Raw genomic sequence first — 15,655 nt, 5'->3', positions numbered from 1 at the left:
TGTGAAACCGTGATGAGATACACACCTCAGGTGTAAAGAATTAAGACAGTTACACTGAAGGAAATCTCTGTGTAATTTGTAATGAAATCGACAGTTATTGAGATCTGGTTAAGTGTATAAAACCTCTGTGTTAACTCGAAGTTTGCTCTCCCCTTTTCCACATCACACTGTGTAATATGGCATGACAAAATGATTATACATTTGAAAAGAAGACAAAATTTGCAGCCTTTACACGCTGGTAAAAAATAGAGCGTGACAAATATGGAGTAGATTTTTAACGCATGTAGTAAAAGTGAAGTTTTTTGGAGAGAAATGGGGGGGGGGGCATTTTTATTTATCCTCTGCATGAATTGGAGGGGGTAAATGCCACATTTCGACGTGCACTGCATATCACATCATGTACGGGTTTGCATGTCAGCAAGACCAGGCTGCTTGGTTGACCTTCAGAATAGTTCATCAAAATTAGTGATGCCCAGAAAAAAGGACTTCGCTGGATAATGACTGTGAAATTAGGAAATGGGAGGCCGAGGCTATGCAAATGACAGGACAAGTCATGTGCAAAAGTCAAGATGAACTGCATATTAAGACATAATGCAGGGGGGAATTAATATTGCATTTTCCTCCTCATACCCCTTGCGCCTCCTGCTGAAAATAAGAAATGTGAAGTGTGTGTTGGTCCTGGGTGGGGCTGACCCTCCTTCATTCTCTTGGGTTTGGAAGAACATATCCCAGTGTAGTCTGGCACGGCTCAATAAAGTTAACAGAGCTGCTCCGTCCTGTTTGACATCACTGCCCTTTCCTCTGCATTTTCAGTATAAGCTGTTCATTATGGCAGTGCTTTGTTTTTGTTTTATGCTACAATGGGGAGAGTGAATAAGGTGATATGGATGCAGGGCGTGTGTCAAGAAAAGCCCCTTCGTTACCGGACGAGATTTTAAACAGCTAAATTGCATTCAGAAAAGCATGAAAAATTCAGAGGGGTGTCATTAGCTTTAAGGTGACCACACAATTTGGGTAACCTTGGTGAAGACAGTCTGTCACCGGTTATGTCTGCTCTATCAGCTGCTGACATCAGCCTGAAAGAGTACATTTTAATACTCGCTTATGCACACACACATACTAATGTATTCGTGCACAAAAAGAACCACAGCCGCAACATGTTAACAACTGCAAAGACACCAAGCAGTATACAAGCATATCTCCATCGCTGTTTGTCATCCAAATGTCAGGGAAAGGAGCTTTTAATGGTATTGCACATCATAGCAGTGAGTGGCAGCATCCAGACACACTCCAAGTCCCCTATGTCGCTGGAGCAATTAAGGCACCCTGACAACTGTGGGGGCTCTTTCGGTGTCACAACAAATCACTTGTTTTGAGGAGTCATGCACTCACACCTTTCTGCAGGGAGTTAGTTAGGGGCCCGTGTGTTCTTCACCATGGCTCCTCCTCCAGGCGCTCTATATCTTCACAATAATAGATCGCTGTTGACAGCATCTCTAATGAAATGTTCTCACATGACATGTCGTGCATGCGCGACAAGCGAACCACAGCATTTTTGGAGGCAATCTTTCACGTCTTCAGGTATGACACATTTGCCGCGTCATGCAAACGGCGATGCTTATTGGAGCTTCGACGTTTGTAGATGCAGATCATATCGGGTTTTGTGGAGGGGTATGTGCGAGAGAGGGGAAGGCGGAAGGATGGAAGTCGGGGTGGACGTGTTGATCCACGCCTGGCTCTCTTGTGTCCTTTAGCCTGTCTCAGTCTGGTGTGGTGTCATAATGGTTAGAGGGGCGAAATGTGTGTGTTAGATGTTTGCTGGAGGTCATGTGCAGATTGCAACACTTCAAGATGACACTTGAGATGAATTCCTAGAATGCATCAAAGCCTCTTGTAGTCTATTATGTTTGTCTAATGTATGTCTTTATTTTTTGTTGAGCTACATTTTTTTTTTACCCTACCTTGCTTGTAGGCTGTAGCACACATGTGACAGTAAACAAGAAGGAGCCAGTGTTGAGGATGGATTGCTTTTTGCTTCCTGCACTAATTAACAGCTATCTGCTTGTTGTGTGTGCAGGTTCCAGTGTCAGTGGCTATGATGACACCTCAAGTGATAACTCCACAGCAAATGCAGCAGATTCTTCAGCAACAAGTCCTGAGCCCTCAGCAGCTCCAGGTTCTTCTCCAGCAGCAACAGGCCCTCATGTTACAACAGGTAACGTACATTCATGCTATCTTCTTCAGACGGGGCCATCAAGTTTCAGATGGTGAATGTCTCAGCTTGAAATGAAAATCTTCTTATGTATAGACTATGTTTCACAAAGATAAATTCACTTTGAACTGCTAGTCTCCTTTCTTTTCTTAAACTCAAAGACAGCATCCCTCAAAGTGTTGAAAATTCTCACAAAATCCACTGCCAGGTTCGCATGACTGATAGACTTTGCCTCACATGTCACCCTCCCGTCTCTTCTGCAGCAGCAACTCCAAGAATTCTACAAGAAGCAGCAGGAACAACTCCACCTCCAGCTCCTCCAGCAGCAGCAGCAACAGCAGCAACATGCAGGCAGCAAGCAGAGTAAAGAGGTAAGCTGACATCACTCCAGCCGCCTGCCATTACCAAACATTGGCCAGACAGAGTACGGAAGGCATGCGTGCTCCCTCCCTCAACTCCATCTGCTTTCAGCCTGTGGTTAAAGCAGAGACGGGGGGAGAATCAAGTGCACTCATGCTTCTGATTAGCATGTCAGACTTGCTGGATAAATGGTAACAACTGACTTATACTGTGCTAAGAATCCAGTGTCTCTTTTTTGGACCTGTCTCCACATTAAATGTATAATATGTTACAGAAAAGACTCAGGCCATTGTTGTAGGTTTTTTTTCTAGTAAACAAGTGTCCTAAGCAACAAAGAGATGACCGTTCCTGTGAGCCTTGTGTAGGACATAATGAAAGGCAGAAGGGAGAAAGGCAGAAACACAGAGCATATAAATCTGAGAGGCTTTTCTCGGTAATTAACATGGAAATGGCAGAGGAAAAGAAGGCATGTAATTGTGAGATATCAGTGCAGAGAGCGCTTCCAGCTTTGTTGCCCATGTTGAGTTTTTTTTTCACCATTTTTCTTTCTTGCTTTCTCTCCTTCGCTCCCCGTAGTGCAGCGAGGCTTGCTCATAGGCAGCGGCTTAATGCGTGTTAATGACAGGCGGATACAGGCATCACTGTGGACGAAGCAAATTATTATTGTGCGGTCAGAAGAAGTTCAAAGACGATCTGGGAATTTTCACTCTTGTCCCCGTTGAGTTCCAATGTTTGGAGAGTAAAGGAAACACAGAAAATTAAGCCCGGCGTTAAAAGCGGACCCACGCTCATCCACGCATGCTCACTCCCGCACACGTCCGCGTGCTGTCGAAGCACCCAACTTCAAAGTCGTAGCTCCCTAATTAATGAACTGCGGGCTTCAGTTTGGACAAGTTGTGGCGTGATGCTCCCATAAATCAACATGACAGCAGAGCTCCTCGGCCTCAGATAGGGCCTGTCACCAAGTCGCATCTGATGTAAACACTAGAGGAGCAAGGGAGAAAAAGAGGGGGAGGCGAGGGGGGCAGACAAGGAGGTGCAATTGATCAGTTGAATGGAGCATGAGAATAAAAGAAAAAACTACTTTTGAAGCATATTATGTATGATCACAGGAAATGGATGCAGCCTCGAGAGGCTCTCCCCTTCTGCCGATGTTTTCTTTCTCTTCCCCATCGCTCTCTCTCTCTCTTTCAGTCGCATTTCTAGCAGCCATCAAAAGACAGAATAAGAATTATGCAGTGAATCCCCTGTGGCTGCCAGACAATAACCCCCTGTTGTTGCTTTGTGCCTCTTTTATTTTAAAGACATCAAAATTTAGTTTTTCAAAGATCTTTAACTTTATATTTGAAGCTTGACAATAAAGGGCTGCCAGTGCCACTCTTTATCATTTGTCAGGGACTGTATTTTTCTCTCCCTCGTGCCACTTCTTGTTAACCTCTTATTTGGTCTATTGGGGCTGGGGGTTTTTAATGTGTCTGCATGCTGAGAGTGCACAGGAGCCGCTGTCAGCTGATGGGACTAGAGGACAAAATATGAAGGGGAGAGAGTAAAATTCATTTGCAGCACTCCATTTTCTTTCTTCCTTTTTTTTTCCTCAAAAGCCACCCCTCTATTTATTTAGCCTATTTACTTAGCGTTTTGATGAAAGACATTGTTCCTTCTAACCCCCCCTCCCCCTCCCGTAGCACTATTATCTTTATCTGTCAGGGAGGAGCTGCTGAACAGAGAAAAACTCAAGACAAGAGAAACTTCTCTCACACTGATGGAAGGAGAAAAAGAGCCAACCATCTTTCATAAACAGAACACATCAGAGAGGATCACAGGCCACCTGCATCCTGAATGTGATCTTTATCGCGTCGCTCTTTTTTTCTCTGTCTCACTTTCTTCCCTCCCGTTTTGGGTTAGATCACACATGAGCCTGAGACTGAATGTAGTTACTCTTCAATTATGACCCTCCGTTACCACTGACAAAGTGCCTTCTTCCTCTGATTGATCCAATGAGACGACACCGCTCGCTGTAATGGGCCAGCGCTGCCCAGAGCATTATTTTTAGTCAGCCAGTGCAGAAGCAGCAGGCTGGGTGCAGGGCAGGAGGGAGGTAGAGGAAGAGAAAGGAAGGCCGCTCGACCCTTTTGACAAGCCCGGCAGGGGTGGGCGGAGGGGACCCGTTTTATCTGGCTGTTTCAGTGGTTTCAGAGCCGCCAGCCAGTGACCTGACTGCCGCATTGCACTGAGACCTTTTTTGTATGCACTCAATTGTGAGAAGTAAACAAAGTGGTGTATCCTGTGTTTGGTAAAAGGGTGCGGTGCACGGCTTGGCAGGCACGGCGCTGCTTTTAGTGCCCCTACCTCTCCTTCCACCCGCTTGACAAACTGGTCTTGTATACTCATAAACAGACCTAGTGTCCTGTTGAGTCTCAGACGTGTTTGTTATGTCCTTAACTGTTAGAAAATACAGAAGGTGTACTGCTAGGTCCTGTTTAATCAGTAACAACAGACACTTTGTTGAGCTGACTGTGGATTATTAAGGACGTCGGTTGATGAACGGGTTAAAAGTCATCTCTCTCCTCTGTGTCCCTGTTATCTAAATTCCATCTCTCATTTGTTTTGACTCATGGCGGATTGGGGATATTAGCAAATTTCCTTCTATTTATTATTCTGACTTTGTCTTTTTCCTTTCCATTTTCTTCTGCGCCCTTATTTCACTTTTTCATCCCATCAAAGTTCACGTTTGACTTTTCAGAGCCAGATTTTTTTTAATCTTCCTGACTTTAAAATCAAGTGAAGACGTGCGACTGTTTCATTAACTGTTTCTTCACGAAGCGGTCTTAACACAGTCAGACGAACAAAACAGCTATCTCGTAGACCGTCCACAGCATGCGATTGAACGCAGCTTGCCGTGCTGGTTGGGGGAAGACTGAATCCCTGAGCTCAGCGCCATGCCTGGGAGAGTTGTGAGAGTTGCTAGGGTGGTTATTAAGCACTTTGATTTAGTCACACGTTGTTTGCTGAATTATGAATGGCTGTAATTAAATTCCTGTGGCTCTTATTATGAATGATTAACTATGTTGTTTCATTGTTTGTCATTTGCCTCCCGACTCCTCGTTAATTAAGAGAGAGAGAGATGTATAGCGTACCTGTCTTAAGTGGGCTCTGACAAAACCAAACTAAAGGCAAAAAATAAAAAAAGGAAAATTAGGCTTCGTGGTAGCATGCGTTAAATCCATTAACCTTGTTTTTTTATGAATGAACATGTTGTTCTAAAGTGCTTCATTTTACAACCCTAACTGTGAACTCTGTCACCTTGATGTTAAAATGGTTTTCTTAAATGGTGTATGCAAAGGAACAAACCTGAAATTCAAATGTACGTGTTTGCACTGGCTGTTGTGCTTTTACATACGGTTTGTATGTGTTTGCTGATGGTGTGCCTCTTTGTGTCTCTGTGTGCCTCCAGCAGCAGGTGTCAGCACAGCAGTTGGCTTTCCAGCAGCAGCTCCTGCAGGTCCAGCAGGTCCAGCAGCAGCACCTGCTCAACCTTCAGAGGCAAGGACTGCTCAGCATCCAGCCTGGACAGACTGGCCTGCCACTGCACTCCCTCACTCAGGGTTAGTACCCCATATGTGACTGCAGCACAGCAATCTTCCTGTCCACCAGCTTTAACATTTTATCCACAATGAAGCAGTGATGATGACCTATCATGTGGCTGTATGTAAAGCACAGCAACTGAAGAACACTTGAATCACTATAAAAACACATATTTTAAAAGCCTTTCATTTGGGGGCTAGGTTTAGGTGGAATAAAATGTAGATTTTTCCATATTGAAATAGTCCTATTAATATAAATGCTTCACTCTAAAAATAGATATTTTCTTCCTGTGGATCAGCTATGTCACTCCAACAACAAAGATATATGTCTGGAGTTAAGTTTGATTTTCCACGTCTTTCTTCAGGTTCTCTAAACAGGACTAGCCTGTCTCTGCACCTTTTGTATTGCTCAACCAGTTTCACTATAACCTTGTTTATGTTATTGTTACAGGAAACGTTCTATTGTCTTAGATGGTGAGAGTTGGGAATGAAACCGATGCCTATTATTTTATATTTGATATTCTTACCTACTTGCTTGGTCTTGTCATGCCTGAGCTGCTTAGTTATGTGTTGTACTTGAAAAATTACACAAATAAACTCTTTAAAAAACACTTAACAACACCAGCTGAACACAAACACACGGAATGGTCCAAGAGCTCGACCAAGAATGTAACACTAGAAGTATCTAACCACATACTGACTCGACGTCCGCTGTAAATCTTCAGCGATCGGTTCTCCCCTTTACTTAATGGGATCTAACTCCTTTACGCCAAAACATGTTTGCTGCACGATTTCAGTTTGGAACAGTGAACTAACTCAAGTAACACATCCCACTGCTCAGAAGCAGAGATCCACACTTTGTCCTTCAGCTCATTGTCCTGTTCCTGTGATTGGCATTCTGGTGTCAGTCTCCTTTAGCCTGGAGGAAGACTGGATCTATTGTTCAGAAACCGCCAGTGAACTTGTCACTGTAAAAGCGCCTGTAACCTGATAGGAAGTCAATACTTGCTGTTTGGCCAGGAAGTTTATTTCTTCATTTATTCCTTAATGTTATGTTAAGGAGCGGTCCCCCTTGTGACAAAGACGCCATCATAAGGGTTTTAGAACATGACATTGACTATTCATTCACAGCTAAGACAAACAGTTTTGAAATAACAAGATAAAAATGGGAGGGGATGGGAGAGTGCTTAGGTAATAGGCAAACAAAAACATGGTTTGTACAGTGCTGTTATTGTTTGGACTGGGTATGGAATAACTCATCCGCTCATAGACGATTGCCGTGGGCACAGGCGTGGAGCACTGCTGTGTTCTGTGTTGTGCTTTGCTGAATTGCTCTGTGTCAGATGTCTGGCAAACACTCACACACCCCTTGAGTAAAGCATTATGTGAGTGATATGGCTAGGCACTGAACTTTTGATAGATTTCACAACAGGCTCAGAACATCCTGTTTATTTTGTGTCATCATCACATACCTCTGAGGCATCTCATCTTATCAGAGAGCGGGGGAACTAAGTTTATCTCCTTTATATGCTACCTTTTCAGTTTTCGCTTATGCTTTGTTGGGGCTACGTGGTACTGAAATAGTGATTTCAGTCGCGTGTCACTGTGCCATAGACGCCATATAAAATGACAGAATTTATGTTCTAAGAGAAAATCTGACTTTTAACTCCATGCAAATATATTTTCATGCCGAACGGCAGATTAAAATAAATTACAGTCATAGTTAAAGGGAACATTTAACTAGGCTATTGTTCGCATAAACATCGAAATAAGGAACTGAATCTTCCCACATACAATTAGTGGTCTGTTTCACTTTTGTTACAACCAGTCAAACCTGGTTAGTTTGCCCTCGTGGTTAACACTGTGTCTGCGACAGCTGTTACAACACTTAGGCTAGTGCTCCAGGCCCCCAGTTTGTCTTCTTATTCTACACATTTTCTGCTTGACTGTTTGAAGTTATTGATGACCTTTCTGTTTTCCACATCACTAAACTCTTTCACGCATCAGCGGGCCAGGCCTATGGTACTCAGATCTAATCTGCAATATTCAGCTAGCACTGCATCGGAAGCGGTGAGTTGATCTTCTCTGTTTGGGTCCCAGTGATTATGGATTCAAACTTGGGGGCAGTAAATTGCAGTGACTTTCTAACTGATGATTTTTATTTCTTTCATTTAAAAATGAAGATATCGATATAATTATTTTAAAATCCCATTATTATAGCAGACGGTCCTCTGTCTCCATTTTTCATGTGCAGAGAGAATGAAAAAGCTAAAGGTTAGCAAATAATAGGCCACTGAAACAGAATAATTAAAGAAAGTGTTCTTTTGGGTACTGCAGTGCAGTTTAAACCTCAGTCATATATCACTCTTCTGTCTGGTACAGTACATTGTTGGCTGAGACAGATTACAGTCATTGTTCTGGACTGAAGGAATGCATCTGAATTAGCTTTTCAAAAAATTGATAGCACTAATTAAGTATAAACTTGTAGATAGCACTTTTGAGTGAAAAACAATTTCTCACATTATCTTGAGCGTAATTTGTTTCTCTTGTCGTAAATTCTTTTGACATTAATGTTCAAAGTCTTGGAAGCGGCCAGACGCTATCTGTTATAAATTACAAAAATGTGTTTGGGGAGGATATAACTCTCATAAATATAAATTTGATCCAACCAACACCCCCACCTGCCTCACAAAAAGCCTGTCCTCTTGACCTGATAAGTGAGTCAGTGGTTGCTCAGGCTCGCGTTGCTAAGGTGTTTGCATGTTTTTTGCACATGTGGCTGTGTGTGTGTGTGTGTGTGTGTGTGTGTGTGTGTGTGTGTGTGTGTGTGTGTGTGTGTGTGTGTGTGTGTCACAGAGGTGGCCGGTGTTTGTGTACATCCCGAATAAAATGGACCTTCACCCTGTGAGGTTGCTCTGCGAGAGAGCGAGTTCCTCTAGCTGCACAACATCATTTAAGCTGTCTAAGAGAGGCCAGTGGGACAGTGACAAGACAAATTTGTCGGTAATATGAAAGCAAAGAATGTGGCGAGCCATGAAGTGCTCACAGAACAGCAGCACATCAGGGACAGCGGCGGGTAATGCGGCCGACCTGTCAGTGATTGATACATCCAGCAGTGGGCTACTGGTAATAGTTCCAGCAGCATTAGGACAGGACATATTTCAGGCCAAAGGGGTGCATATCAGCAGGCCGGTGATTACGGCAACATAAACAGGGGTGCAGTAAAGGTCCCAGTCTGACGGAACAATAAACTAATAGCGATGTCACTGTCCCCCCATGGCACCGGCACTGTGTGAGAAGTAGCAGCACGGTTTAAAGAGCTCGGAGCACTAGGGGCCATTTTTTATTTGGGGGATGATGGCCTGCAACTGATGTCATTATGAACCTTAAATCAACTTTCTGCTTGCTTGAACATGGTCACCTGGGTGCAGGAGGACAAGGACAGGAAAAGGTTGAAGAGCTAGGCCTGTCTTGGTGCCAGAGCTACCTGCGGAGGTAAAATTGAGTTGGGAGGCCGGTGATCAATCAAGTGTCCCAACAACATACATTTTTTAAAGTGCTTGTCCGTATTTCCCGCTCGTAATGAGTGGAAGACTTGTGTTGAAAAATGGAAACAGGAAAGATAAACCAATCCGGCGTTTAAAAGATGGACAAACTGGGTACCAAAGAAAGAAGGACTTACAGATCAATGTCATTATGTGTCCCACAGTAATCAGATGGAGAGAAACTCAATGCATTTTTGTCCCAACACAAAATATAATACCACGGAGACATTTGTGTAATGATATTTTATTGGCATTTATGTGGAATCATGAGCCATAGCTGTTGCAGAGTTTGAAGAGGTTGGGGTTGGAGACGTAAGAGGCGAACGGAGAGCAATAAAACTGCAGACTAGATCCAGAAAGAGACAGGTTGGTCCCACTCCGTTACCTCTCTCATCAGAGCGGTCTATGTGCTGTGGTTTCATCTGAGTAAACAGTGGTGTTGGGGTCACCAGGACTGCTGGGTAATTGAGCCAGTGTGGGCTGCCCTGTCAAGCACATCGGCTAAAAATACATCGCCCACTGTCACCGGGCACCAAGTGGGGGGAAAATGATTGTTCCCTCTGTCAGAGCGCAGGACACTCACATCACCAGTGACCTTCCTCTTCTAAACCAGCTATCACAGGAAAAAAAAAAAGGAAAACAAACTTTTGCTCCAAAGTCCAAAACAACAATGCAGCCTTTGATAATGAAACTGGAAATCAACAAGCGCCAGATTAGCATGCTATAACATGGAGCGCAAAATAAAGCATGTTTAGCCTGTCATGAATGTGCACTTCGATTAGGGCACATCAAGGCAATGAGGAGAATAAGGGAGAATACAGGCAGACAGAATAGAGCGAGTGTGCTGAAATATCCGAATGAGGGAAGACGCTCCTTGGAACGTGGAAAGGTTATTGATTTGTCCTGCAATCATTTCCTGCTCTTTGATATGCAAACGATCTAGTGTGAATTTACAGCAATCCTATCAGACTCATTTCACAGTTCTTAGCCCCTGCGTCTCTCTGGAGTCCTCCGCCTCATTAGGCCAATGTTCTCCATTACCAGCATAATTAAAATCTTTAGTAGCTTATCAAATTAAAAATATTTTTGCTGATCGTATTGAGATCTTCACCTCACAGTTATTTTCCACAACAGGAATAAATTAAGACTAAGCATTTTGCACACAATGTATTACAATCTGGTGCTTGAAAGGAGCACTTCTGGTATCTATAGAGCTGGTGATGAGAAACAGGGAGGAGTGGGGGGGGATCCGGAGAATATAAACCCGAGTAGATAAGCATGTGCAAATCATCTTTCATTTGCCAGTGCTCATTTTGAGAATGGATTTAATTAATTGTAATGTTAAACGAGTGGTCTTGCCCATTTGCTCTGTGGTTAAACTCACCACATATCCAAGGGGCTTCTTCCGCCATGCTTAAAACATGTGGCTTATTTAAGCACAGACTTGAATCCCCATTACAAATGCACATATATTTTGATATTAGATTTTTCAGCGCTATTAAAATCGGGCTTGCCCGCACGCACTGTGTTTTGACTGAAAACACTCGTAGCCACAGATTCTCGCCCATGAGGTTTAATCTTATTTTACATATCAGCTTTGTCCTCATTTGTGTCAAGTGAAAGCAGACTTCTCAGACACACCATAGATGGACACATACGTATTGTGTGCCAACAAAGACTCTCTGCTGTGAGACACGGAAAGTAGGGTGCACAAACACTGCATTATCCTTCTTCATCCCGAGTCTGGCCCTGAGTGTCGGGATCGCTGTCACTCATTTGCTGAAAAAACACACACGCTCTGCAGATGTGTTTTCAGCACGCAGAAAAATGTCTTCTGTCTTCAAGGGATTTTTTTCCCTTTTTTTTCAAAGGGCTGTGTGAGCTGCAGTGTGCTTGACTTGTTAAATGAGGTTTAAGTCTTCTGTGTCAATTGGAGGCGGTGCAGAGCTTTAAGTATTTTGCACATTAATGTGCTTTTGAGAATATTACCCCAGGGTCCTGTTTCTCAAGGAAACAGGGGTGGGATGTTTTCTAGCGTCGCTATTGTAAACTTTTTGTTGTGTGTGTTCTGCACATCTCTGTTGTTGGGAGAAAATGATGGTGATTATTCAGATTTCATGCCTTGTCTGGATGTTAATTATTTACTCTGGGCATGAAATTTGCGTGAATGCCAGGGATTTGTGTATACAAACACGCTTCAGATCACAGAAAATGGGAGGGAGAGAAGAGAGGAGCGAGGGAGCTCTCAGTGCATTACCCTGTAGTGGAATATTTTCTAATTAATACTCGGCTTTGTTTACAGACGCTTTGATTTAATTAAGTGATGAAGAAGAGAGTTGGATTAGCTGTTAATTGATTTAATTATCCAATTTGTTTGTCTCAGGCATGATTCCGACAGAGCTGCAACAACTGTGGAAAGAGGTGACAAACGCTCACGTGAAGGAGGAGCACAACAACAGCAGCAGTAACAACGGCCACCGGGGCCTCGACCTGTCCTCCCCGGCACCGCCAAAGAACCCACTCCTCAACCAGCATGCCTCCACCAACGGCCAGTACATGAGTCACAAGAGAGAAGGGTAAGTCTCATCTGCAGGGTGTTGTCGGGTTGTTGTTGTTTTCTTTTATTTGCATGTGACTTGCAAGGTTTGCGTGATCTCACGATACTGCTACAGTGAAGAGGTTTTTATAAAACCGTGACCTCAGGAAACATTGTTTCTAACGTCAGACTGTCATCTCGCTTTAAAGAAAAACTCGTTTTGCTTTATATGCCACTTTAAATTACCCTTTTTTTCCACATGGATTGAGTTGATGGAGAAATCCCTCTAGACTTGAACAGATTACTGTTTTAATTTATAGTTTGTAAGTATTCCTGAAGACCAGCACAGTTACCTTTCTGTGCCACTGAGTACACCTGGGGATTACATAGAAACATCAGGGAGAAATGTGCGTATAGTTGAAATTACATCTCGGTAAAATTATCAGGGCGGATCACCGTGTTTTTTTTTTTATTGTTTTTACTAAGTTGTATAGGGAGAATAGCTGAATTATGATTTTCAGCTGCACTTCCTTGAGAACATTTTGATCACCAGGAAGTAAAAACATTCCTTTGTGAATGTGGAACTTGAAGAATCATAAATGTCTGTTTGTTTTGTTTATTTATTGTGTTACAGAATAAATAAACAAAACAAAAACAACAAGCTATTATATGTTAGGAGAAGCAAACACTGGGTGATATTTTTCAAACCACCATAAATCATCCCTGAAAGGCATGTGCTCTCTGAGCTGTGTCTTTAAGGAAGGAATTAATTTGGCATCTTACACATTTGCTTGTTTTCTTGCACCAAAGCCTGATCTTTGAACTGCTAGTGAGGAGCCTCCAGGCACCATGAGCTCACTGCCTAACATCTGACTTGTGTTTCAGTGATCAAAACCTACGCGTCATTATGAAAGCAATGCCGATGAAAACATGTTTAGCACAGTAAACTAAGCAGGTCTTCGGAGGTGAAGAGGGGCTGCTTATGGGGAGGGATGTGGAGGATGGGTTACAGAGAGGATCTGAGTGACACCAAGGGAGTATATCATGATGTGCTGATAGAGAACAGTTATGTCTTTTCAAGTAGAGCTTTTGGTTCTATATAGATTAATGGCATACTACCTGCACAGACTCATCCTCTTTAGTGTCTTTCAAAGTTATCTCCTATCGCGGTGCAGGGAAAAAAAAGCAGGCATAAATTGTTCCTGCAGTTGACAGTATTCACATGCTTCCAGTCCTCCATCCAGCGTCTGGCTGAGTGTCTGGTTTCTGTGTAGTTAAAGACAAATCACAGGGGAGGCTATCGACTCAATGCTCACTCCACCGCGTATTGTCGCAAGTGGAGCAAACAAGGTGAGCGTCGATGGCAGAAAAAGGCAAGAACCAGCTTCAGCTGAGGGCTCCATGAAACATCGGGGAAGACATAACGCAAGAGCTGGCAGCCCCTCTGCCTCGCGCTGACTGTCAGAGATTAAAGAAGTTGTCAGCAGCAGTTTAACACAAGCTTAAGTGAAGAAGGCAGCCTCGGTCTGAATATTCTCGCCGTATCTTAGATCTGTCAGAAAACCAGGCAGGTGATTTTCATCCACCCCATCTGTTGGAGAAAGTGGATTACCTACCCAGAGTTTTAACTGCACAATTACTAAAAAAGATGACTGATAGCAAGTGAACACAAAACATTCCTTATTAAATGCTGAATGATGCTAATTTAGATTCACACAACCAATAATCCTTTCTTGTGTTAATTTTAAATCGCACAACTATCAAGAGCATTATGCCTCTCTTTTGATGATGCAGCCTCAATTCTAATCAGACTCCATGGGAAGAAAAATGAAATATTATTAAGTATGATTATTCTAAGCAAGGCTCTGAGAAAACGTCTGTGTTATAATCCAGGGATTTGAATAATCAGGTTGAAGATAATGGGCTGGGCCGGCCCGGGCGTAAATAGAGAGCATCCACTCATCCTCCCAGTGCTGAACTTAATGAACTTTTAATTGATGCGGTTTTGCAAGTCCTTTTGTCATGCAACAGAAACAAGCCTCTCTGCTGATGGGCCTGTTTTCCCGACTGGCTTCAGATTGGTTTACAGCAGGCCCTAAGTACCATGTAGTTAGTTTCATGTGTCATATAAAATCTGCCTAGGCACAACGACGCCTGCAACTAAAACCTTAAGTGCATCCACAGGAATCACTCACCGGCTTTGCACTTCCGTCTTAAGGAAGGAGGAGAAATTCAATCACTGCTGGCTTGACACACCGAAGATGAGGCACGTGTTCCTGCTTTTAGTTGTTTGAAAGAACACTCTGGCAAGGCAGGCTGGGATTTTTGTTTGTCTGAATAACATCCCTGATATGACCAGATCCTGAGTCACTCAATCTGTCAGCCCGTGTTGTTTCCCAGCCCACGAACTGTTATGCACAGATAGAGATATACCCCTGTGAGTCAGGTCATCTTTATTCAATGATTTGCTTATTCAAATCAAATGTGCATGATCTGTATCTGACACAAATTCCCAACACATTGCTGCATCAGCTTTATAAAGTGGGAGGGGGTTGGGAGCATCCTCACAAAGCACTTGGCCCACTTTACTTCCCAACAACCATCAGTAACCACAGCTCTGGGACTGTAACACAGCAATCTGTTAAGGAGATAAATAATCAGATTTGGCACAGCACTCCCATCTCTCTCTTGCCTTTCATTTGTCTTACACCAGAAGAAACTGATAATTAAATCATTTAGGTTAAAGCATGCAGTGGCACCGAGAAGACAGAAGGAAAGGATCCTGGAAAGTGAAAAGAGGGGAGGAGGATAGCGGGTGTGAATCGGGGATGGACACAAGGCGATAGGCTAACGCCAGTGCTAGTGCCGAGGGTGAATGTAGTGATTGGCTTTAGACGCTGCCATCTAGCATGGTGGATATCAATCTTCCCACGTTTGCTGAGATATTGAGTCCACCAGGACAGAATCTCAACCGTGGATCTCCACTTGTTTATGGCCCAAAGCATCCCATCAAAATAAGTGAGCTGGAAAACAACTGGCTAGCAGCTGTCAAAACCACCTTTGTGTGCACTTGTGCCTGTCTGTCTACACATAAACAGAGTGTAACACCTGGAAGGTTAACGCACTGTCTGGACGGGTCTGTAGGCACTTTAATGTTCCTTCTCCTCTAAAGAAGCTGATGACATGGTTTTTCTCATCGCTCTTAAGAGATCATTAGAGTGTTCTTCCCCCCCGGCTGGCTGACAATAATAACATCCTGACAAACCTGTCGTGGGTGCGAGTCAAATTTAACGCAACATGGGAAGCTGCATTTTTTCCCCCCTCCCCTGAACATGTTCTCAAATGGGAGAAAACCCCATGAATACTGCACTCTTCTCCTATTACACTAATGTAGCTCATTTGGTGTAAATTCTGTCAT

At 43.3% G+C, this 15,655-nt stretch overlaps 1 protein-coding gene across 6 annotated transcripts in view; it reads left to right on the top strand.

The window, feature by feature from the left end:
* Window positions 1-15,655, top strand: part of foxp1b (forkhead box P1b) — a 145,422-nt gene that overhangs the window by 107,489 nt on the left and 22,278 nt on the right. For 4 of the 6 annotated variants that reach the window (XM_063474757.1, XM_063474758.1, XM_063474762.2 and 1 more), the window contains 4 exons: window positions 2,078-2,215; window positions 2,476-2,583; window positions 6,027-6,177; window positions 12,085-12,277. In XM_063474757.1, coding sequence (XP_063330827.1) covers window positions 2,078-2,215; window positions 2,476-2,583; window positions 6,027-6,177; window positions 12,085-12,277 — 590 coding nt within the window. The remainder of the gene's footprint in view (window positions 1-2,077; window positions 2,216-2,475; window positions 2,584-6,026; window positions 6,178-12,084; window positions 12,278-15,655) is intronic. The other 2 variants (XM_063474760.1, XM_063474759.1) reach the window with 2 other exon arrangements.

Source organism: Pelmatolapia mariae, linkage group LG5 (genome assembly GCF_036321145.2).
Source record: "Pelmatolapia mariae isolate MD_Pm_ZW linkage group LG5, Pm_UMD_F_2, whole genome shotgun sequence".
Taxonomy (NCBI): Eukaryota; Metazoa; Chordata; class Actinopteri; order Cichliformes; family Cichlidae; genus Pelmatolapia; species Pelmatolapia mariae.
The sequence above is the reverse complement of the archived record's forward strand: the minus strand, read 5'-3'. Positions and strand labels throughout refer to the sequence as shown.